At 48.4% G+C, this 25,828-nt stretch overlaps 1 protein-coding gene across 1 annotated transcript in view; it reads right to left on the minus strand.

The window, feature by feature from the left end:
- Window positions 1-25,828, minus strand: part of LOC137322210 (dynein axonemal heavy chain 8-like) — a 1,468,904-nt gene that overhangs the window by 415,452 nt on the left and 1,027,624 nt on the right. The window contains exons 57-58 of the mRNA XM_067985326.1: window positions 12,086-12,208; window positions 11,384-11,597 (exon numbers count right to left, since the gene is read on the minus strand). Coding sequence (XP_067841427.1) covers window positions 11,384-11,597; window positions 12,086-12,208 — 337 coding nt within the window. The remainder of the gene's footprint in view (window positions 1-11,383; window positions 11,598-12,085; window positions 12,209-25,828) is intronic.

Consider the following 25,828-nt stretch of genomic DNA (forward strand, 5'->3'; position numbering starts at 1 on the left):
CAGCTTCACACCTCATTTTTCGGTACGCCTGGTGCTGCTCCTGGCATGCTCTTCTACACTCCTCATTGAACCAGGGTTGATCCCCTGGCTTGTTGATAATGGTAGAGCGAGGAATATGCCGGGCCATGAGGTTACAGATTGTGCTGGAATACAATTCTGCTGCTGCTGATGGCCCACAGCGCCTCATGGATGCCCAGTTTTGAGCTGCTTGATCTGTTCTGAATCTATCCCATTTAGCACCGTGATAGTGTCACACAAAACGTTGGATGGTGTCCTCAGTGCGAAGATGGGACTTCGTCTCCACGAGGACTGTGCGGTGGTCACTCCTACCAATACTGTCATGGACATATGCATTTGCGACAGGTAGGTTGGTGAGGACGAGGTCAAGTAAGTTTTTCCCTCGTGTTGGTTCGCTCACCACCTGCTGCAGGCCCAGTCTGGCAGCTATGTCCTTCAGGACTCGGCCAGCTCGGTCAGTAGTGGTTCCGAGCCACTCTTGCTGATGGACATTGAAGTCCCCCACCCAGAGTACATTCTGTGTCCTTGCTACCCTCAGTGCTTCCTCCAAGTGGTGCTCAACATGGAGGAGGACTGATTCATCAGCTGAGAGAGGGCGGTAGGTGGTAATCAGCAGGAGGTTTCCTTGCCCATGTTTGACCTGATGCCATGAGATTTCATCGGGTCCAGAGTCAATGTTGAGGACTCCCAGGGCCACTCCCTCCTGTCTGTATATCACTGTACCGCCACCTCTGGTGGGTCTGTCCTGCCGGTGGGACAGTGATGGAAGAGTCTAGGACGTTGGCTGAAACGTATGATTCTGTGAGTATGGCTATGTCAGGCTGTTGCTTGATTAGTCTGTGGGACAGCTCTCCCAATTTTGGCACAAGTCCCCAGATGTTAGTGAGGAGGACTTATGCAGGGTCGACTGGGCTTGGTTTGCCTTTGTCGTGTCCGGTGCCTAGTGGTTCATCCGGTTTATATTCTTATTATTACTTTTTTTAGCGAGATTATGCAACATGAGTGGCTTGCTGGGCCATTAAGAATCAACCACATTGCTGTGGGTTTGGAGTCACTGGGTAAGGATGGCAGGTTTTACAACTGAGTGGCTTGCTAGGCCATTTCAGAGGGCAATTGAGAATCAATCACATTGCTGTGGGTCTGGAGTCACATATAGGCCAGACCGGGTAAGGACGGCAGGTTTCCTTCCCTGAAGGACATTCGTGAACCAGATGGGTTTTTACGACAATCTGGTAGTTTCATGGCCATCATTACTGATGCTAGTATTTTAATTCCAGATTTAATTTAATTAATTGAATTTAAATTCCCCAGCTGCCATGGCAGGATTTGAATTCATGATTCTGGATGATTAGTCCAGGCCTCTGGATTATTAGTCCAGTAACATAACCACTATGCTACTGTACCCCCTAGTCCTCCCCTATCTATCTTGCTCAAATGGTCTAACAGAATAGACAAAATCTAATCCTTTCATTATTTTAAAGACTTTAATCATATCCCATTGATATTATTCCAAAGTAAAAAGCTTCAGTTTTCTCTGCCCGTCTGTCCTGAAAGAGTTTATACTGTAAAGCTTCGAGGGATGATTTTCTTTTCCCCCTTCACCTGTGCACAATTGAACTTGCCTGTATTGCCGGGTTCAGGTACTTTACATATTGGAGTGTTTGACTGGGTATGGGCCAATTTGGAGGAAATTCTATGCTGAAGTTCTGCTCTTCTCTCCAACGAGATTTCCATTTCTATTTTTTACCTTGTTCACTTTCATTGCTATCTGTTTCCCTTCTCATGTTTTATCAGGTATCTACTAAAACTCGCTTTCACAGCTACATCTCTTTCGTCAGCAACCTCCAGTTTGACTGAATGATCATCGATCTGAAGCATTAACTCTGTTTCTCTCTCCACAGATGCTACCTGACCTGCTGAGCGTTTCCAGCATTTTTAGTTTTTATTTAATATAAATGGGAGTAGTTTCTAAATGGTGAGAAACTAAGGATTATTGAGGATCAAAGAGATTTGGGAGTCCAAGGGCACAAATCATTTAATGCTGGTAGACAGGTAAAAAAAAGCAATCAAAAAGGCTAATGGAATGTTGGCCTTTCTCTCAAGGGGGCAGGAATGCAAAGAGGAGGAAGTTATGCTTTGATTGTATACAGCCTTGGTCAGACTCCATCTGTGTGTTCAGTTTTGGGCACTGCACCTCAGGAAGGATATATTGGCCTTGGAGGGGGTACAGCACAGGTTCACTAGAATGATACCAGGGCTTAATAGGTTAAATTATTATGACAGGTTACATAGACTTGGCTTGTATTCTGTTGAGTATAGGAGAATGAGGGTGATCTGATCGAGGTGTTTATAATGTTAAAAGGACTTGTTATGGTAGATACAGAGAAACTATTTCCTCTTGTGGGGGAATTAAGAATTAACCTATGTGTGGAGGCGGAAGAGGTGGGTACGGTTCTTAAAGAATACTTTGCATCTGTCTTCACAAAATAAGGGGACGATGCAGAGATTATCGTTAAGGAGGAGGAGTGTGAAATATTGGATGGGATAAACATAGTGGGAGAGGAAGTATTAAGGGGTTTAGCATCTTTGAAAGTAGATAAATCACCAGACCCGGATGAAATATAGGCCAGGCTGTTGAGAAGCAAAAGAGGAAATAGTCAAGGCTCTGACCATCATTTTCCAATCCTCTCTAGCTACAGGTGTGGTGCCGGAAGACTGGAGGACTGCTGACATTGAACCATTGTTTAAAAAGGGAGAAAGGGATAAACCGAGTAGTTTCAGGCCAGTCAGCCTAACCTCGGTGGTGGGCAAATTATTGGAAACAATTCCGAGGGACAGTATTAATCATTATTTAGAAAGGCATGGATTAATCAAGGACACTCAGCATGGATTTGTTAAGGGAAGGTCGTGTCTGACTAACTTGACTGAATTTTTTGAGGAGGCAACAAAGAGGGTCGATGAGGATAGTGCATTTGATGTAGTCTACATGGATTTTAGCAAGGCTTTTGACAAGGTCCCTCATGGCAGTCTGGTCAAAAAAACGCCCATGGGATCCAAGGGGAAGTGGTTAGTTGGATCCAAAATTGGCTCAGTGGCAGGAAGCAAAGGGTTGTGGTTGACGGGTGTTTTTGTGACTGGAAGGCGGTTTCCAGTGGGGTTCCGTAGGATTCAATAAGGCTTCCCCTGCTTGTCCCTTGCTTTTTGTGATATATATTAATGATTTGGACTTGAATGTAGGGGGCATGATCAAGAAGTTTGCAGATGATACAAAAATTACTGCATGGTTGATAGTGATGAGGAAAGCTGTAGACTGCAGGAAAATATCAATGGATTGGTCAGGTGGGCAGAAAAGTAGCATATGGAATTCAATCTGGAGAAGTGTGAGGTAATGCATTTGGGGATGGCAAACAAGGCAAGGGAACACACTATAAATAAGAGGATACTGAGAGGTTGCAGGACAGGTGGATAAGGTGGTTAATAAGGCATATGGAATACTTTCCTTTATTAGCCGAGGCATACGATATAAGAGCAGGGATGTTACGCTAGAACTGTATGAAACACTAGTTAGACCACAGCTTGAGTACTGCGTTTAGTTCTGGTCACCACATTACAGGAAAGATGTGATTGCACTCGAGAGGGTACAGAAGAGAATTATGAGGATATTGCTAGGACTGGAGAATTTTAGCTATAAGAAAAGATTGGAAATGCTGGGGTTGTTTTCTTTGGAACAAAGGAGGCTGAGGTGTGATTTAATTGAGGTGTATAAAATTATGAGGGGCCTAGATAGAGTGGATAGGGAGCACCTATTTCCCTTAGCAGAGGGGTCAGTGACCAGGGGGCATAGATTTAAAGTAATTGATAGAAGGATTAGAGGGGAGCTGAGGAGAAATTTTTCACCCAGAGGGTGATGGGAGTCTGGAGCTCACTGCCTGAAAAGGTGGTCGAGGCAGAAACCCTCAACTCATTTAAGAAGTACATGGATGTACACTTGAAGTGCCGTAACCTAAAGGGCTACAGATCAAGTGCTGGAAAGTGGGATTCAGCTGGATAGCTCTTTTCGACTGGCAGGGACATGATGGGCTGAATGGCCTCCTTCTGTGCCGTAACTTTCTATGATTCTATGAAGAGGACGGAATCTTAAAGTTACATCTAGGCCATTCAGGGCCAAAATCAGGAAGCACTTTTTCACACAAATGGTAGCAGAAATTTAGAATTCTCTCCCCAAAAAGGATATGGCTGCTGGGTCACTGAGAGCTTTCAAGACTGAGATAGAGTTTTGTTGGGTAAGGTACCTGGACCTGCACCTAAAGTGCTGTAAGCTGCAGGGCTACGGACCGGGTACTGGAAGGTGGGATTAGAATGGGCACCTGGTTGTTCTTCGAGCCGGCGCAGACACGATGGACCAAATGGCCCACTTCTGTACTGTATCTTTTCTATGCTTCTAAGGTTATCAAGGGATATGGAGCAAAAGCAGAAAAATGGAGTTGAGGTACAGATCTAACTGAATGATGGAGGAGGCCCAAGAAGTTGAATGGCCTAAACCTGTTCCTAGTGTTACTATGCTACTTGTGGGCAGCTGATCAGCACCCGCACCCCACCCGCCCCCCGCGATATAGGTGCCTGATATGCACCCGTACTGGTTTAGTTTTATTTAAGTAATGGAAGCTTACCCTGACCCCCCCGATACTCCAGAGGTGGAGGTTCTTGGCAGGTGGGTCCTCACACTTACACCGGATCAGAAACCCATGGATTTTTGGGGCCAAGGTCTCCAAAATAAGCAACAATGCTTTCAGGAGGTCACAGATATGGTCAATTCCAGCAGCAATTTAAAAAAAATTTTAGCTCAATCTTCTGTTTGTAAATAAATTCATCACCTTTTAAACATTTGGGGGTTTGCTGTAGTCTCTTTTTATTGCAGCTGTTTAGTCTGCATTGTCAGAATGATGCTGATAAAGAGGTTGGCTGAATGGTTTGACTGTTCTTCAATGCAGATGAAGGGAGAATGAAGGGGGTAAAAGGACTGTTAATGCAAAGGGGCTTCTTGTCACTTTTCAGGTGAGTGGATTGGTTAACAAATGCACTGAGAGATCAACTGCTCCCTAGCCTCTCTGCCTGCCAGGCCCCTCCTTCTTCCGGTTCTCCCTCACCTTCACTCAATTCTTTCTCGTCAAATGATGCCTCTTGCTGTTGCTTTGTCTGCTCCAATGTGCAGCCATGTGCAGAATGCAGCACAATACAATGATACGACCCACTTTGTCTGAGGCATATTGTACGGAGCTCTCAGATCAATCAAGACACCTGAACCTTTGCTTCAAGATGCTATTGGTGTGTTCAATGATGTTCCTGGTGGTCCCATGGCTATTATTGTACCTGAGCTGCTCAGGTGTGGCGGGGTTGAAAAGCTATGTCATCACCCACTAGCAGCCATCTTCTGACATTCCTGAAATGGTGGAATAGTGGATGGATGAATGAGTATCTCAGGATGAAAGCATCGTTGAAGCTGCCAATGAAACTGGCACAGCATTGAATGATGCTTCTGCAGTGATAACACAACAGTTGGACATTGATGGAATGATAGCCCTTCCTGTTGAAGAAACCTCCTGGCTTGTTCCCTGGTGCTCTAGTACCTACATGTGTGCTGTCAGTGATACCCTGTACGCAAGGATAACCAACCACTGCTGCACAAATCCCAGAACTTTCTCATTCTGTTGGCATCCATTGGAATGTAATGTACTGATGGGCTCTGGTTAAGAGGGCAGCTATGCACTGCAGACTGGGATGTGCGTAATGTCCTCTGCAGTAGCCTGGAAGGAGCCTGAGGCAAAAAAATTCATGGTGGTGCTGACTTTCAGAGCCATTGGCAAAGAATGGCCCAGTGGTCCAGCAGATCCTGCTGCAGGATGCTGCACAGATCTAAACAGGCTGATTGATAACGCGCAGTCTCCTGACGCACTGCTCCTCACTGATGTTCAGGAAAGTGATAGTATATACAGCCTGTGGGCTGGGTAAGTCCATGCATGAGCAACCCCCCTCACCTGCTATGTTCTAACAGGCCCAGCTGCTGCTCATCCTGGTTGTTTAGGCTGCTGCTGTGGCTGCCCTTCTTTCTGCTTGTCCATCCAAAAAAACAAGCAAAAATGGCACCCATGTCAAGCTGAAAAGTCTTAGTCAGGGTAAGTAAGGCAAACTATTCAAAAAGAAGCAATCTCCTAGCTCTAAAATGTCCTGGCAATGCAATAATCAGAAAAACACCAAGGGCATAATTTTATTGGGGAGCCGGGGAAGGGGACGGTGGGGTGGAATTCCTGCCGGGAAACCTGGAAGTACAGGTTTCCCAGACATCCTTGTGATTTTGAGGTAACGTCTTTTATTTTTATTTTGACGGTTTCCCGCCCGACAGGCCAGCCTGATTGACAGGCTGGCTTCAGTCGGACAGGAGAAGAGGAAGAGGACATGAACAGGTAAGTGTTAGATGTCAACCCCACAACACCTGAGCAGCACAGATACAATAATAGCCATGGGACCACCAGGAACATCATTGAACACACCATTGGTCATCGGGGGGTTGGGTGTCATGGGGGAGCTCAGTCATCGGGGGTCATCGGGAGGGGGTCGGGGGTCATGAGTCATTGGAGGTCATTCTTCGGGAGTCATCGGGGGCGTCAGTCATTGGTGGGGAGGGGAGTCAGTCACAGGGGGAGGAGAGTCAGTCATCAGGGTCAGGGGGGTGTCAGTCACGGGGGGTGGGGTCAGTCACCATGGGGAGAGGGAGTCAGTCATCGGGGGTCATCGGTGGTGGGGGGGGGGGGGTCAGACACCGGGGGAAGGGGAGTCAGTCATCGGGGGTCATCGGGGGCGAGCAGTTATCGGGAAGGGGGTCAGTCATCAGGGGTAATCGGAGGATCAGTATTCCGGGGGGCTCAATAGAGGGGGGTCAGTCATCTGGAGTCAGGAGGCTCAATCATCAGGGGGAGGGTCAATCACCGGAGGAAGGGGGATCAGTCATCAGGGGTCATGGGGAGTCAGTCATCGGGGGGGGTAGTCAGTCATCGGGGTGTTCAGTCTTCGGAGGTAATCAGGGGGATCAGTCTTCGGGGGAGGTCAGTCATTGGAGGGGTCAGTCATCGGGGGCCGGGGGCACAGTCATGGGGGGAGTCAGTTATCGGGAGGGTCAGTCATCAGGGGTCGGGGGGATCAATCATCAGGGGCTCAGTCATCTGGGGGGTCAGTCAGCAGGGGTTGGGGATGTCCATCATTGAGGGGTCTCAGTCATCGGGGGGTCTGTCATCGGGGCGGTCGGGGTCGGGGTCATCGCGGGGGTTGGAGATCACGTGGAGGTCGGAGATCGAGAGGGGTGTCGGAGATTGTGGGGGGTCAGTCAGAGATCGTGGCGGGGGGTTCATAGAATCATAGAAAAGTTACGGCACGGATGTAGGCCATTCGGCCCATCGCGCCAGGCCGGCTCTACGCAAGAGCAATCCAGCTAGTCCCACTCCACCGCCCTTTTCCCGTAGCTGTACAAATTTTTTCCTTTCAAGTACTTCTCCAGTTCCCTTTTGAAGGCTATGATTGAATTTGCCTCCACCGCCCCCTCGGGCAGTGCATTGCAGATCATAATCACTCGATATGTAAAAAAGTTTTTCCTCATTGCACCTTTGGTTCTTTTGCCGATCACCTTAAATCTATGTCCTCTGGTCCTTGACCCTTCCGCCAATGGGAACAGTTTCTCTCTATCTACTCTGTCTAGACCCTTCATGATTTTGAATACCTCAATCAAATCTCCTCGCAACCGTCTCTATTCCAAGGAGAACAACCCCAGCTTCTCCAGTCTATCCATGTAACTAATGTCCCTCATCCCTGGAATCATTCGAGTAAATCCCTTCTGCACCCTCTCTAAGGCCTTCACATCTTTCCTGAAGTGCGGTGCCCAGAACTGGACACCGAACCAGTGTTTGATAAAGGTTCATCATGACTTCCTTACTTTTGTACTCTGTACCTCTATTTATAAAGCCCAGGATCCCGTAAGCTTTTTTAACCGCTTCCTCAACCTGCCCTGCCACCTTCAATGATTTGCGCACATATATCACCAGATCTCTCTGTTCCTGTACCCCTTTTAGAGTTGTGCCCTCTAGTTTATATTGCCTCTTCTCGTTCTTCCTACGAAATGTATCACTTCGCATTTTTCTGCATTAAATTTCTTCCGCCATGTGTCCGCTCATGTCACCAGTCTGTCTATATCCTCTTGAAGTCTATTACTATCCTCCTCACTGTTTATTACCTTTCCAAGTTTTGTGTCATCTGCAAATTTTGAAATTGTGCCCTGTACACCCAAATCCAAGTCATTAATATATATCAAGAAAAGCGGTCCCAGCACTGACCCCAGGGGAACACCACTGTACACCTCTCTCCAGTCCGAAAAACAACCGTTCACCACTACTCTCTGCTTCCTGTTACTTAGCCAATTTTGTATCCATGCTGCTACTGCCCCCATTATTCCACGGGCTTCAATCTTGATGACAAGCCTATTATGCAGCACTTTATCAAACGCCTTTTGAAAGTCCATATACACCACATCAACTGCATCGCCCTCATCTACCCTCTCCGTTACCTCATCAAAAAACTCTATCAGGTTAGTTAAACATGATTGGCTTTTATCAAAACCATGCTAGCTTTCCCTAATCAATCCATCAATCCAAGTGACTGTTAATTCTGTCCCAGATTATTGCTTCAAAAAGTTTACCCACCACTGAGGTTAAACTGACTAGCCTATAGTTGCTGGGTTTATCCTTACACCCTCTTTTTTCAACAAGGGTGTAACATTTGTAATTCTCCAGTCCTCTGGCACCACCCCCCGTATCTATGGATGTTTGAAAGATTATGGCCAGTACCTCCGCAATTTCCACCCTTACTTCCCTCAGCAAACTAGGATGCATCCCATTCCGACCGGGTGACTTATCTACTTTAAGTACAGCTAGACTTTCAAGTACCTCTTCTTTACCATTTTTTAGCCCATCCAGTATCTCATCTATATCTTCCTTTACTGTGACTCTGGCAACATCTTCTTCCTTGGTAAAGACAGATGCAAAGTACTCTTTTAGTACCTCAGCCATACCCTCCGCCTCCATGAGTAGAACTCCTTTATGGTCCCTGATTGGCCCCACCCCTCCTCTTACTACCCGTTTACTGTTTTCTTGCCTGTAGAAGACTTTTGGATTTCCTTTTATGTTGGTTGCCAGTCTAGTCTCATACTCTATCTTTGCACTTCTTATTTCCTTTTTCACTTCCCCTCTGAACTTTCGATATTCTGCGTGGTTCTCACTTGTGTTATCAACCTGCCATCTGTCATATGCCCCTTTTTTCCGTTCCACCTTACTCACTATCTCTTTTGTCATCCATGGAGCTCTGGCTTTAGTTGCCCTACCTTTTTCCCTCGTGGGAATGTGCCTAGACTGTACCTGAACCACCTCCTCCTTAAAGGCCGCCCACTGTTCAATTATAGTTTTGCGTGCCGATCTTTGATTCCAATTTACCCAGGCCAGATCTGTTCTCATCCCATTGAAATTGGCCCTCCTCCAATTGAGTATTTTTACTTTAGAGTGGTCCGTGTCCTTTTCCATAGCTATTCTAAACCTGATGATACTATGATCACTGCTCCTTAAACGCTCCCCCACTGCCATTTGCTCTACTCAGCAGGTCAATCGCGTTTGTAGGGTTGCTGCAGGTTTATTGGGCCTGGGGGAAGAATTCCTGCTCCTCCGGGTCCACAAACTGTGCTATAAAGGCACTTACCTACAGTTTCGGGCCTTCTCACCTCCTCTCATGTGGCATGAAGCAGAAGGCCCAGGAATCCTGGCGCCCAGGGGTTAGAGACAAAAAATTAGTTAAAATAGAGGCCCGCAGCCTCCTTGAAAGCTTTTAGTGACTGACCCACCTCCTAAGAGCGGGTTGGTCACCCGCCCCTCATCCCGCCTCCATTAAAACTGGAAGTGAGCGGGTTGGAGGTGAGTTGGGGGCGGGTTTTACATTTTTAAAATTTCTACTGCCCCCCCCCAACCCAACCCACCTGTTTTTCCGAGTTAAAATCATATCCAAAGATCCTACTAATTGCCTTGGTGTGAGACCTGAGTCAGCTTTCGATTAATGGCCTCAGTCTTCAGTGGACAATCAGTGAGGTAATTTTGGGGGTATTTTTACCCCGCGTGATTTTACTCTCAATTGAAGTCAATGGAAAGCAAAATCATGCAAAGTGTAAAATGGGCAGTGAACCCACACCAGTCAGTTTCCCGCCAGGTGGGTTAACATTATGCTATTTGTCAGTGCCCTGCTGTCCCTGTTCCATACCCAACTAGGAATGAAAAACTGATGTTTGCTGCAGCATACAGAATATAGTCCTCACAACAGTACCTAAAGATCAAAAGTTAATTCAGCTCATCTTAATTCCTCTGCCAGAGAGACCCTAAAGTACTTCCATTTCAGCATCCAATTGTTTTTTAAAAGATTACAAGGTTTTCACCTCCACTATCCTTCCTGGGAGCTTATTCCATATGCTTATCCCTCTGTCCCAAGGCACTTCACAGACAAAAATGGACGCTGAGCCAAAGAAGGAGATATTAGGAAGGGTGACCAACATCTTGGTCAAAGCATTTTAAAGAGGGTCTTAAAGGAGGAGAGGGAGGTGAAGACAGAGGGATTCAGGGAAGGAATTCCAGAGTATGGGGCCTATATGGCAGAAGGCACGAAAGCCAATGGTTGGGCAAAGGGAGGAGGGATGCACGAGGACAGAGTCAGAGGAATGGAGAATTCTGGGTGCGTTGTAGGGCTGGAGGTTACAGAGATAGGGAAGTGCAAGCCCATAAAGGGATTTAATCACAAGGATGAGAATTCTAAATTGGAGGTGTTGGGGACCGGGAGCAAGGTCAGCAAGGAAAGGGGTGATGAGAGCTTGGTGTGGGATAGGATATGGGCAGCAGAATTTTGGATGAGATGAAGTTTACAGAGGTGGAGGATGGGAATCTGACCAGGAGAGCACTGGAATTACTTGAGTAATTACTTGAGTCTGGAGATTTCAAAGGCATGAATGAGGTGTTTCAGCAGCCAAGGCTGATATTAGACCAATTTTTAGGCTAATGTAATTATTCATAAAATGCAGTGTGAATAAAATTAATTGGATCTGCCCACTCAGTATTTGGGTTAATTGCTGTTTTGAACCATTGGCAGATGAAATTTTCTGTTCAGAATTTAATTTCTGTATGACAATAAGTTGGCATTAAAATTTATAAGACAAGTGCGATGTTCAACCAGATAATGGTAGCATTTGCTGCAAAGTTTGAAGATTTGAGAGAAACAAACAGGAGCTGACAATTACCAAAGATTTTGTCAATTGAAGCATTGGCGGGGAGGGTACAGTTGAAGATTGTGAACTGCCTCTTTAAACGCTGTGGAATGTCATTGCGCCCTCCTCCTGGATGGATCATTGCAGCCATTAATTGCACATCAACAATTTTAGTAAAGTCTCCTGGTTTATCCAAATTGTACATTCCATGCGTTTCTACCATCTGACGTACTATTTCATTAGTAATCTGAAAGACAGAAGACAAGACAAATGTTACTGCTTAACTTTTAGATGGTTGTTTAAAATATGGTACTAACTCATGATAAACTTGGATGAGTGAAGCCGTTTTGCTCTTCTTAGCTTGTCAATTCAGAAAAAAAACTATAGTCCTCCTATCACAGTATACAGGATGATTCCACGGCTTTTATGGAGGATCTGCACATCCGCTTCCTCCAACCAACAGCCGCCATGGTGCCAGCGAGTTAGCTGGGTCAGACTACCCTGGCAGCCGGGCCCTCACAGGCTCGAGCATCAGAAGTCACTGGCCATGAGCATCTCAAGGGTCTCAACATGATGAACAGCAGTCTTCCACCAGCTTTGCCGAGGCCACTGGGTAAGCACATTGGAGCAATAGTAGAGTTAGTAAACCTTCTGTGACAGGTAGAAGTCTGGCCCGTCCAAGATACCACCAGTGGGTAAATCTGGGCTAAGGTGTTAAAAGTTAAAGTATTTTACCTGATCTCCCCACTCATTGATAATTGGCATGTTGATATCATCAACGAATATAGTCATTTTCCTTCCACTTGGAGGTCCATATGTACTCCCCACACGCTTCTCCACATAACTTTCAACGGTTCTCTGCAAAGATAACATGTAGATTTTTACATAAAACATTACTCTACCATATTATTGCATCACTGTTACCAAGGAGCTTTGCCTTGAATTTGTGTCTGATAAAATAACTAATGGTGAATAATTTGGGACAGTGGTTGAATGCTATCTCATAGTGCAAATTCAGTGTGTGTACTCTGAGAACTGGACCTGTATCGCCATTCCTTCGTTGTTGTTGTTGTGGGTGTCCTGTGATTCCCCGTCTGGCACTGTTGCGGGGGTGCCATCACTCGAGAGGTTCAGGGGGCCTTCTCAGGGCAATAAATGTAGCTTTGCCAGTGTTGCCCATATTCCAAGCACAAATAAATACAAATTGGAAAGCAACCAGGGCAAGTATATGTTGTGATTGGCTTATGCCATCATAAAGCACTGTCCTCCACCCCTATTCAATCAGGCTGAGAGATAAGAATGCATAGTTAAGTCAAGAAACAAGAGCCAAGCTGCAATTCACAGATATAAGAATAAAGTTGCAGTTAATGGTAAATTGTGTTGTTCAACAGTTGTAATAACAAACGAGAATCTCCAATGAGAGTAAAGATTTTACTCAGTGAATCTTTCAATGCTCTCCCATAATTTTATAAAATTTCAGGCAGGATATATTGACCTTGGAGGGATTTCAGCCCAGATTCATCAGAAGAGGGATTGTAGTGAATTGCAACACATAGTGAGGACTTTAAAACGGGAGTTTGGTGAGAGTGGGAATTAAGTGCAGAGGGGAAAGGAATTATATTAAACCAAGGGGCAACAGGAAATAAGTAAATATATAAATAAATAATCTGAGTAATTAATTCGATCTAATGGAGTAAAACTAACTAAGTAGAGGATACCAACATTAAAGGGATCTGAAGTACATTAATTAAAAATCTGGTATATATAAATAATAGCTAATTGCTGTGCCATGTGGCAACTCCAGGACGCTGCATGTATCCTGGATAAACACGTGTGCTCAGGGTTTCTGAGCTTGAGGAGTGGCTGGAGTCACAGCAGGGCATAAGGGAGGCTAAGAATTTCCTGGGAGTGCACATTCCAGGAGGTGGCCACCCTGCAGCTACAGAGAGGATAGTAAGTGGGTGAAAATCCGGCAGGGAAGGAAGAGGCAGGCAGTGCAGGAATCCTCTGGGAATGTCGCATTCTCAAACCTGTTTTCAGCACTGAATACCAGTTAGGGTGACAATACTTAACGCACATCGCTGACACTACTGAGTTCAGAGAAGCTAACACCCCCAAGTTCAGAGAAGGCGCAGCGCTAGCACCACCGAGTTCAGAAAATGCACAGAAGTGACACTACCGATCTCAGAGAATGCATAGTGCAGACACGACCGAGTTCAGAGAACGCACAGCGCTGATACCACCGAGTTCAGAAAATGCACAGAAGTGACACTACCGAGTTCAGAGATCGCTTAGCACTGACACTCCCGAGTTCAGAGAACACACAGCGCTGACACACCCGAATTCAGAGAATGCACAGCACTGACACCACCGAGTTCAGATATTGCACAGCGCTGACACGACCGAGTTCAGACAAAACACAGCGCAGACGTGACTAAGTTCAGAGATTCCACAGCGCTGCCACTACCGAGTTCAGAGATCGCACGGCGCTGATACTACCGAGTTCAGAGAACGTACAGCACGAACACCACCGAGTTCAGAGATCGCACAGCGCTGACCCCACCGAGTTCAGAGAACACACAGCGCTGACACTACCGAGTGCAGCGATCACACAGCGCAGACACTACCGAGTTCAGAGATCGCACAGCACTGCCACCACCGAGTTCAGAGAACACACAGCTCAGACACCACTAAGTTCAGAGAACACACAGCGCTGACCCTACCGAGTTCAGGGAATGCACAGCACGAACACCACCAAGTTCAGAAATCGCACAGCACTGACACGACCGAGTTCAGACAACACACAGCGGTTACACTCCTGAGTTGTTCCAGTACAGCTACAACACTGGCATCTACCCGACAATGTGGAAAATGTGCAAAATTGCCCAGGTATGTCGTGTCCACAAAAAGCAGGACAAATCCCATCCGGCCGATTACCGCCCCATCAACCTACTCTCAATCATCAGCAAAGTGATGGAAGGTGTCGTTGACAGTCCTATCAAGCAGCACTTATTCACCAATAACCTGCTCACCGATGCTCAGTGTGGGTTCCGCCAGGGCCACTCGGCTCCAGACCTCATTACAGCCTTGGTCCAAACATGGACAAAAGAGCTGAATTCCAGAGGTGAGGTGAGAGTGACTGCCCTTGGAATCAAGGCAGCATTTGACCGAGTGTGGCACCAAGGAGCCCTAGTAAAATTGAAGTCAATGGGAATCAGGGGGAAAACTCTCCAGTGGCTGGAGTCATACCCAGCACAAAGGAAGATGGTAGTGGTTGGTGGAGGCCAATCATCTCAGCCCCAGGACATTGCTGCACGAGTTCCTCAAGGCAGTGTCCTCGGCCCAACCATCTTCAGCTGCTTCATCAATGTCCTTCCCTCTATCATAAGGTCAGAAATGGGGACGTTCGCCGATGATTGCACAGTGTTCAGTTCCATTCGCAACCCCTCAAATAATGAAGCAGTCCGTGCCCGCATGCAGCAAGACCTGGACAACATCTAGGCTTGGGCTCATAAGTGGCAAGTAACATTCGCGCCAGACAAGTGCCAGGCAATCACTATCTCCAACAAGAGACTGTCTATGCACCTCCCCTTGACATTCAACGGCATTACCATCGCCGAATCCCCCACCATCAACGTCCTGGGGTCACCATTGACCAGAAACTTAACTGGACCTGCCATATAAATACTGTGGCTACAAGAGCAGGTCCAAGGCTGGGTATTCTGCGGCGAGTGACTCACCTCCTGACCCCCCAAAGTCTTTCCACCATCTTCAAGGCACAAGTCAGGAGTGTGATGGAATACTCTCCACTTGCTTGGATGAGTGCAGCTTGAACAACACTCAAGAAGCTCGACACCATCCAGGACAAAGCAGCCCGCTTGACTGGCACCACATCCACCACCCTAAAGATACACTCCCTTCACCACCGGCGCACTGTGGCTGCAGTGTGTACCATCCACAGGATGCACTGCAGCACCTCGCCAAGGCTTCTTCGACAGCACCTCCCAAACCCGCGACCTCTACCAGCTAGAAGGACAAGAGCAGCAGGCACATGGGAACAACACCATCTGCATGTTCCCTTCCAAGTCACACACCATCCCGACTTGGAAATATATCGCTGTTCCTTCATTGTCGCTGGGTCAAAATCCTGAAACTCCCTTCCTAACAGCAGTGTGGGAGAACCTTCACCACACGGAGTGCAGCAGTTCAAGAAGGCGGCTCATCTCCACCTTCTCAAGGGCAATTAGGGATGGGCAATAAATGCAGGCCTCGCCAGCGACGTCCACATCCCATGAACGAAAGAAAAGTTCAGAGAATGCACAGCACTGACACCACCAAATTCAGAGAACGCACAGTGCTGACAGCACTGAGTTTAGAGATCGCACAGTGCTGACACTGCAGAGTTCAGAGGTCGCACTGCGCTGACACTCCCAAGTTCAGAGATTGCGCAGCGCTGACACCGCCGAGTTCAGAGAATGACCAGCACTAACACCACCGAGTTCAGAGATCACACAGCGCTGACATTACTGAGTTCAAGGTCGCACAGCGCTGACACCACCGAGTACAGATATCGCACAGTGCTGACACTATTGAGTTCAGAGATCACACAGCGCTGACACTACTGAGTTCAGAGATGGCACAGCGCTGACACGACCGTGTTCACAAATTGCACAGCACTAACACTCCCGTGTTCAGAGAACGCACATCAATGACACCACCGAGTTCAGAGAAGCACAGCACTGATACCACCGAGTTCATAGAACGCACAGCACGAACATCACCGAGTTCAGGGATCGCAAAGCACTGACACTAACGAGTTCAGAGATCACACAGCACTAACACTCCCGAGTTCAGAGAACGCACAGCACTGACACCACCGAATTCAGAGAACGCACAGCACTGACACCACCGAATTCAGAGAACGCACAGCAGACACCACCGATTTCAGAGAACGCAAAGCACAAACACCAGCGCTGACACCTCTGAGTTCAGAGATCGCACAGCGCTGACACTACTGAGTTCAGAGTGAAGGGTTCTCAAAATTCCCACATTTTTCATATCATCAACAAGGATATGGCTTTTGGACTTTTATGGCAGAGGACCCACTGCTGGGTTAAATGTGGAACCCTGCAGACAGGAGGTTAGGCCCATGAGGGCCTGGGACTTGACATGCCCGGGCTTGTTGGGTGCAGTGTGGATTGTTGCCTGAAACCAGACAACGAGGGGAGACAGAATACGCTTTCTTCCCTTTAAAACAATCAACCCAGAGAAAGACTTCATCTGACACGAAAGTAAAGCCCATCGAAACCTTGCATAAATAATCACTACTAACTACTAAGGCAGGAAGGCAACAATGGAGCAATTATGCAAGCCCATCAAGACTACACATATACAATTGCTTTCAGTTCAAGACTAGTTACGGGGGCAGGAAGGCAACGATAAACATTATGCAAGCCCATTAAAAACAATGAGACAACCGCCCCAAAACCAGTTAAGGCGAAAAACTATAATCACCTGAAGAAGCCTACCTAAATCAGACAAAGAACTAACCTTGATTTGGCGCTCAGATAAGAAATTCGAAAAACAGTATAACTGGGCCACCAGTTACGAAGGGGGAGGGTTTTAAGCAGTTTTAAGCAGGGAGAGATAGCTGAGCTAAGCGGAGGAAGGAGATCCGGAGGTTCACATGCCCGCAGGCAACATCATGGCGAGGGGCACGGTGTGGCAGGCTCAACTGAAGACAACAAGGCCGCAACCGCAGCCCTCCACGAAGATCGACCACCCACAACCGCGCCTTACCGCATCAGCGGACTCCACCCAACTGAAGAATCTTTGCAGATTCCACAGACCAGGACCACGTGGGGACGGCAGGCCCCAAAGGACACAAAGAGCGTACCCCAAAACTGCAACCTGACTGGATTTCAAACTGTCAAGGAACCCTTGTTGGTGAGCATGATCCCTGACCTCTCCTAGTTCAATTTAGTTAGTTTTTGGGGGTGGGACAAGGGTAAGGGGATGAGTAGCGTGATTTTCCCTCGTTATCAAAACCAGTTGTCTGCTGCATTTTTGTCACAACCCCAAATAAGTCCAAGGTCTAGAACCAAGGGAGTGGGAGCGATTCGAACCGCTCAGAAGTCAGAGGTGAAGCTCACACACACCACCACCCGCTACAAGAGATCACACAGAGCCGAGTTCAGACAACACACAGCACTGTCACCACCAAGTTCAGAGAACGCACAACACTGACACCACCGAGTTCAAAGAACGCACAACACTGACACCACCGAGTTCAAAGAAAGCACAGCGCTGACACTCCCGAGTTCAGAGATCGCATAGCACTGATGCCACTGAGTTCAGGCATGTAGGGGGTGGTGGTGTGTGTCAGCTTCGCCTCTGACTTGAGCGGTCCGAATCGCTCCCAGTCCCTGGGTTCTAGACCTTGGACTTATTTGGGGGTTGTGACAAAGTGCAGCAGACAACTGGTTTTGGTGCAAGAAACTTTGACCTTTATTCAAGAGAGAAAATACAACACAACAATCTTAACACTCTAATAGAATGGGGAACACTTCAGTACACACAAGGGAAATTATAGTGGAAAGATACCTCACCCCTCCCAATCCCACTATACTAGCTAAGTTGGACTTTAAAGGACCAGAGATAATGCTCACTAAACGAATCCTTGACAGTAATTCACCCAGAGGTAAGTCAGGAAAAAATTGTAGAGTGGAAACTTTGCGGATCTTCAGTTTTCTCCCGAGTTGGTGTTCTTTGGTCGCGGTGGCCCAATATTACCCGGTTGGTATGTGGCAATATTCGGTTGGTTGTTTCGTAAGGCCCTTGTTGCCGCGAGGTGTCTGATGGTCATTGGGGCTGTTGCTCTGGTTTTTTCTTGTGTGTCGGCCTGCTTCTAGAGCTGCTGATCTTCCCTGTCGAACTGCTCTTCTGTTGCCCCTCGCCTTGTTGTTCGCTGGAAGCTGCTCTTCCTTCCAGAGACAGGCAGAACAAGACAAGCAGCACACAAGCGCCAGCAAGAACCAGAGAGAGAGAGCGAGAGAGGTTTCGAGTTTCCGCTTCTATATCCCTCCCTTACAATGATCTTCGTCACTTTTTTAAAAAAGGCACTTCATGTCTGTTTAAACAGTTTTTACAAAGTCCTTAAGAATCTTTGATGGCTTTTTGATGGTCCCTCATCATTTTGCAAGTTCAGAGAAAGCACAGCACTGACACTACTGAGTTCAAAAAACACACAACACTGACACCACCGAATTCAGAGAACGCACAGTGCTGACACAACCGAGTTCAGAGAATGCACAGCACTGACACTACTGAGTTCAGAGAATGCGCAGCACTGACACCACCGAGTTCAGAAAATGCACAGAACTGACACTACTGAGTTCAGAGAACGCACAGCACTGAAACCACCGAGTTCAGAGAATGCACAGCACTGACACTACTGAGTTCAGAGAATGCACAGCACTCACACTCCCGAGTTCAGAGAAAGCACAGCACTGACACCACCCAGATCAGAGAATGCGCAGCACTGCACTACCGAGTTCAGAGATCGCACATCACCAACACTCCCGAGTTCAGAGAACACACAGCACTGACACCACCGTGTTCAGAGAACGCACAGCACTGAAACCACCGATTTCAGAGAACGCATAGCACTGACACCATCGAGTTCAGTGAACGCACAGCACTGACATTACCGAGTTCATAGAACGCACAGCAGTGACACCACCCAGATCAGAGAATGCACAGCACTGACACCACCTAGTTCAGAGAATGCGCAGCACTGACACTACCGAGTTCAGAGAATGCACAGCACTGACACCACTGAGTTCAGAGAACGCACAGCACTGAAAACACCGAGTTCAGAGAACGCACAGCACTGAAACCAACGAGTTCAGAGAACGCACTGCACTGAAACCACCGATTTAAGAGAACGCACAGCACTGACACCATCGAGTTCAGTGAACGCACAGCACTGACATTACCGAGTTCATAGAACGCACAGCAGTGACACCACCCAGATCAGAGAATGCACAGCACTGACACCACCTAGTTCAGAGAATGCGCAGCACTGACACTACCGAGTTCAGAGAATGCACAGCACTGACACCACTGAGTTCAGAGAACGCACAGCACTGAAACTACCGAGTTCAGAGAACGCACAGCACTGAAACTACCGAGTTCAGAGAACGCACAGCACTGACACTACTGAGTTCAGAGAACGCACAGCACTGACACCATCGAGTTCAGAGAACGCACAGCACTGAAACTACCGAGTTCAGAGAACGCACAGCACTGACACCATCGAGTTCAGAGAACGCACAGCACTGAAACTACCGAGTTCAGAGAACACACAGCACTGACACCATCGAGTTCAGTGAACGCACAGCACTGACATTACCGAGTTCATAGAACGCACAGCACTGACACCACCCAGATCAGAGAATGTGCAGCACTGACACGACCGAATTCAGAGAACGCACAGCAAGAACACCATTGAGTTCAGAGAACGCACAGCACTGACACCATCGAGTTCAGTGAACGCACAGCACTGACATTACCGAGTTCATAGAACGCACAGCACTGACACCACCCAGATCAGAGAATGTGCAGCACTGACACGACCGTGTTCAGAGAACGCACAGCACTGAAACCACCGAGTTCAGAGAACGCACAGCACTGACACTACTGAGTTCAGAGATCGCACAGCACTGACGCCACCAAGTTCAGACAACACACAGCACTCACACTCCCGAGTTCAGAGAAAGCACAGCACTGACACCACCGAGTTCAGAGAACGCACAGCGCTGACACCACCGAGTTCAGAGAACGCACAGCGCTGACACTACTGAGTTCAGAGATCGCACAGCACTGACGCCACCAAGTTCAGACAACACACAGCACTCACACTCCCGAGTTCAGAGAAAGCACAGCACTGACACCACCGAGTTCAGAGAACGCACAGCGCTGACACCACCGAGTTCAGAGAACGCACAGCGCTGACACTACCGAGTTCAGGCAACACAGAGCGCAGACACTACTGAGTTCAGAGATCGCACAACATTGACACCACCGAATTCAGAAATCGCACAGCACTGAAACCACCGAGTTCAGAGAACGCACAGCACTGAAACCACCGAGTTCAGAGAACGCACAGCACTGAAACCACCGAGTTCAGAGAATGCACAGCACTGACACGACTGAGTTCAGAGATCGCACAGCACTGACGCCACCAAGTTCAGACAATACACAGCACTCACACTCCCGAGTTCAGAGAAAGCACAGCACTGACACCACCGAGTTCAGAGATCGCACAACATTGACACAACCGAGTTCAGAGATCGCACAGAGCTGACACCACCGAGTTCAGAAATCGCGCAGCGCTGACATCACCGAGTTCAGACAACACACAGCACATCACTACTGAGTTCAGAGATCGTACAGGGCTGACACTATCGAGTTCAGACAACACACAGCGCAGACACCACCGAGTTCAGAGAATGCACAGCACTGACACCACCGAGTTCAGAGAATGCACAGCACTGACACCACTGAGTTCAGAGAACGCACAGCACTGACACCACCGAGTTCAGAGAACGCACAGCGCTGACACTACCGAGTTCAGGCAACACAGAGCGCAGACACTACTGAGTTCAGAGATCGCACAACATTGACACAACCAAGTTCAGAGATCGCACAGAGCTGACACCACCGAGTTCAGAAATCGCGCAGCGCTGAAACCACTGAGTTCAGAGATCGCACAGCACTGACACCACCGAGTTCAGAAATCGCACAGCACTGAAACCACTGAGTTCAGAGATCGCACAGCACTGAAACCACCGAGTTCAGAAATCGCACATCACTGACACTACTGAGTTCAGAGATCGCACAGCACTGACGCCACCAAGTTCAGACAATACACAGCACTCACACTCCCGAGTTCAGAGAAAGCACAGCACTGACACCACCGAGTTCAGAGAACGCACAGCACTGAAACCACCGAGTTCAGAGAATGCACAGCACTGACACTACTGAGTTCAGAGATCGCACAGCACTGACGCCACCAAGTTCAGACAATACACAGCACTCACACTCCCGAGTTCAGAGAAAGCACAGCACTGACACCACCGAGTTCAGAGAACGCACAGCGCTGACACCACAGAGTTCAGAGAACGCACAGCGCTGACACCACAGAGTTCAGAGATCGTACAGCGCTGACACTACCGAGTTCAGGAAACACAGAGCGCAGACACTACTGAGTTCAGAGATCGCACAACATTGACACAACCGAGTTCAGAGATCGCACAGAGCTGACACCACCGAGTTCAGAGAATGCACAGCACTGACACCACTGAGTTCAGAGAACGCACAGCATTGACACCACCGAGTTCATAGAACGCACAACACTGACACCACCTCGCTCAGAGAATGCACAGCACTGACACCACTGAGTTCAGAGAACGCACAGCATTGACACCACTGAGTTCATAGAACGCACAACACTGACACCACCTAGCTCAGAGATTGCACAGCGCTGACACCACTGAATTCAGGGAACGCACAGCACGAACACTATCGAGTTAAGAGATCACACAGCGCTAACACTCCAGAGTTCAGAGAACGCACAGCGCTGACACTACTGAGTTCAGCGAACGCACAGCGCTGACACTACTGAGTTCAGAGAATACACAGCACTGACACTACCTAGCTCAGAGATTGCACACCACTGACATCACTGTGTTCAGAAATCGCACAGCGCTGTCACTACTGAGTTCAGCGAACGCACAGCGCTGACACTACTGAGTTCAGCGAACGCACGGCGCTGACACTACTGAGTTCAGAGAATACACAGCACTGACACTACCTAGCTCAGAGATTGCACACCACTGACATCACTGAGTTCAGAAATCGCACAGCGCTGTCACTACTGAGTTCAGAGATCGCACATCACTGACGCCACCAAGTTCAGACAACACACAGCACTAACACTCCCGAGTTCAGAGAAAGCACAGCACTGAAACCAATGAGTTCAGGGAACGCACAGCACTGACACGACTGAGTTCAAAGAACACACTGCACTGACACCACTGAGTTCAGAGAACGCACAGCGCTGACACCACCGAGTTCAGAGATCGTACAGCGCTGATACTACCAAGTTAGTTCAGGCAACACAGAGAGCAAACACTACTGAGTTCAGAGGTCGCACATCACTAACAATCCCGAGTTCAGAGAACGCACAGCACTGACACCACCGAGTTCAGAGAATGCACAGCGCTAACACCATCGAGTTCAGTGAACGCACAGCACTGACATCACCGAGTTCAGAGATCGTACAGCGCTGACACTACCAAGTTCAGGCAACACAAAGCGCAAACACTACCGAGTTCAGAGGTCGCACATCACTAACACTCCCGAGTTCAGAGAACGCACAGCACTGACACCACCTAGTTCAGAGAACACACAGCACAAACACCAGCGCTGACACCTCGGAGTTCAGAGATCGCGGAACGCTGACACCGCCATGTTCAGACAACACACAGCACGAACACTACCGAGTTCAGGGAACACACAGCATTAACACCACCGAGTTCAGAGAAAGCACAGCACTGACACCACCAAGTTCAAAGAACGTACAGCGCTGACATTACCAAGTTCAGAGAACGCACAGCACTGACACCACCTAGTTCAGAGAATGCGTAGCGCTGACACTACCGAGTTCAGGCAACACACAGCGCAGACACTACTGAGTTCAGAGAATGCACAGGGCTGACACCACTGAGTTCAGAGAATGCACAGTGCTGACACCACTGAGTTCAGGGAACGCACAGCACTGACACCACCAAGTTCAGAGATCATACAGTGCTGACACCACCGAGTTCAGAGATCATACAGTGCTGACACCACCGAGTTCAGGCAACACAGAGCGCAAACACTACCGAGTTCAGAGAACGCACAGCACTGACACTACTGAGTTCAGAGAATGCGCAGCACTGACACTACCGAGTTCAGGCAACACACAGCGCAGACACTACTGAGTTCAGAGATCACACAGTGCTGACACCACTGAGTTCAGGGAACGCACAGCACGAACACCATCGAGTTCAGAGATCGCACAGTGCTAACACTCCCAAGTTCAGAGAACGCACAGCACTGACACTACTGAGTTCAGAGAATGCACAGCACTGACACCACCTAGTTCAGAGATTGCACAGCACTGACACCACCGAGTTCAGAAATCGCACAGCACTCACACTCCCGAGTTCAGAGAAAGCACAGCACTGACACCACCTAGTTCAGAGAACACACAGCACAAACACCAGCGCTGACACCTCGGAGTTCAGAGATCGCGGAACGCTGACACCGCCATGTTCAGACAACACACAGCACGAACACTACCGAGTTCAGGGAACACACAGCATTAACACCACCGAGTTCAGAGAAAGCACAGCACTGACACCACCAAGTTCAAAGAACGTACAGCGCTGACATTACCAAGTTCAGAGAACGCACAGCACTGACACCACCTAGTTCAGAGAATGCGTAGCGCTGACACTACCGAGTTCAGGCAACACACAGCGCAGACACTACTGAGTTCAGAGAATGCACAGGGCTGACACCACTGAGTTCAGAGAATGCACAGTGCTGACACCACTGAGTTCAGGGAACGCACAGCACTGACACCACCAAGTTCAGAGATCATACAGTGCTGACACCACCGAGTTCAGAGATCATACAGTGCTGACACCACCGAGTTCAGGCAACACAGAGCGCAAACACTACCGAGTTCAGAGAACGCACAGCACTGACACTACTGAGTTCAGAGAATGCGCAGCACTGACACTACCGAGTTCAGGCAACACACAGCGCAGACACTACTGAGTTCAGAGATCACACAGTGCTGACACCACTGAGTTCAGGGAACGCACAGCACGAACACCATCGAGTTCAGAGATCGCACAGTGCTAACACTCCCAAGTTCAGAGAACGCACAGCACTGACACTACTGAGTTCAGAGAATGCACAGCACTGACACCACCTAGTTCAGAGATTGCACAGCACTGACACCACCGAGTTCAGAAATCGCACAGCACTCACACTCCCGAGTTCAGAGAAAGCACAGCACTGAAACTAACGAGTTCAGGGAACGCACAGCACGAACACCATCGAGTTCAGAGATCGAACAGTGCTGACACCACCAAGTTCAGTGAACGCACAGCACTGACACCACTGAGTTCAGAGATCGCACATCACCAACACTCCCAAGTGCAGAGAACACACAGCACTGACACCACCGAGTTCAGAGAATGCACAGCGCTGAGATTACAGAGATCAGAGGAAGCACAGCACTGAAACCAACAAGTTCAGGGAACGCACAGCACGAACATCATCGAGTTCAGAGATCGCACAGCGCTGACACCACCGAGTTCAGAGAACGCACAGCACTGACACTACCGAGTTCAGAGATCGCACATCACCAACACACCCGAGTGCAGAGAACACACAGCACTGACACCACCGAGTTCAGAGAACGCACAGCACTGACATTACCGAGTTCACAGAACGCACAGCACTGACACCACCCAGATCAGAGAATGCGCAGCACTGACACTACCGAGTTCAGAGATCACACATCACCAAAACTCCCGAGTTCAGAGAACGCACAGCACTGACACCACCTAGTTCAGAGAATGCACAGCACTGAAAACACTGAGTTCAGAGAACGCACAGCACTGAAACCACCGAGTTCAGAGAACGCACAGCACTGAAACCACCGAGTTCAGAGAACGCATAGCACTGACACCATCGAGTTCAGTGAACGCACAGCACTGACATTACCGAGTTCATAGAACGTACAGCACTGACACCACCCAGATCAGAGAATGCACAGCACTGACACCACCGAGTTCAGAGAACGCACAGACTGAAAACACCGAGTTCAGAGAACGCTCAGCACTGAAACCACCGAGTTCAGAGAACGCACCGCACTGATTCCACCGAGTTCAGAGAACGCACAGCACTGATTCCACCGAGTTCAGAGAACGCACAGCACTGACACCATCAAGTTCAGTGAACGCACGGCACTGACATTACCGAGTTCATAGAACGCACAGCACTGACACCACCCAGATCAGAGAATGTGCAGCACTGACACTACCGAGTTCAGAGAACGCACAGCACTGACACCACCCAGATCAGAGAATGTGCAGCACTGACACTACCGAGTTCAGAGAACGCACAGCACTGAAACCACCGAGTTCAGAGAATGCGCAGCGCTGACACTACCGAGTTCAGACAACACACAGCACAGACACAACGGAGTTCAGAGATCGCACAGCGCTGACACCACTGAGATCAGGGAACGCACAGCACGAACACCATTGAGTTCAGAGAACGCACAGCACGAACACTATTGAGTTCAGAGAACGCACAGCACTGACACCATCGAGTTCAGTGAACGCACAGCAC

The sequence above is a fragment of the Heptranchias perlo genome, chromosome 5 (genome assembly GCF_035084215.1).
Source record: "Heptranchias perlo isolate sHepPer1 chromosome 5, sHepPer1.hap1, whole genome shotgun sequence".
In the NCBI taxonomy this organism is placed as follows: domain Eukaryota; kingdom Metazoa; phylum Chordata; class Chondrichthyes; order Hexanchiformes; family Hexanchidae; genus Heptranchias; species Heptranchias perlo.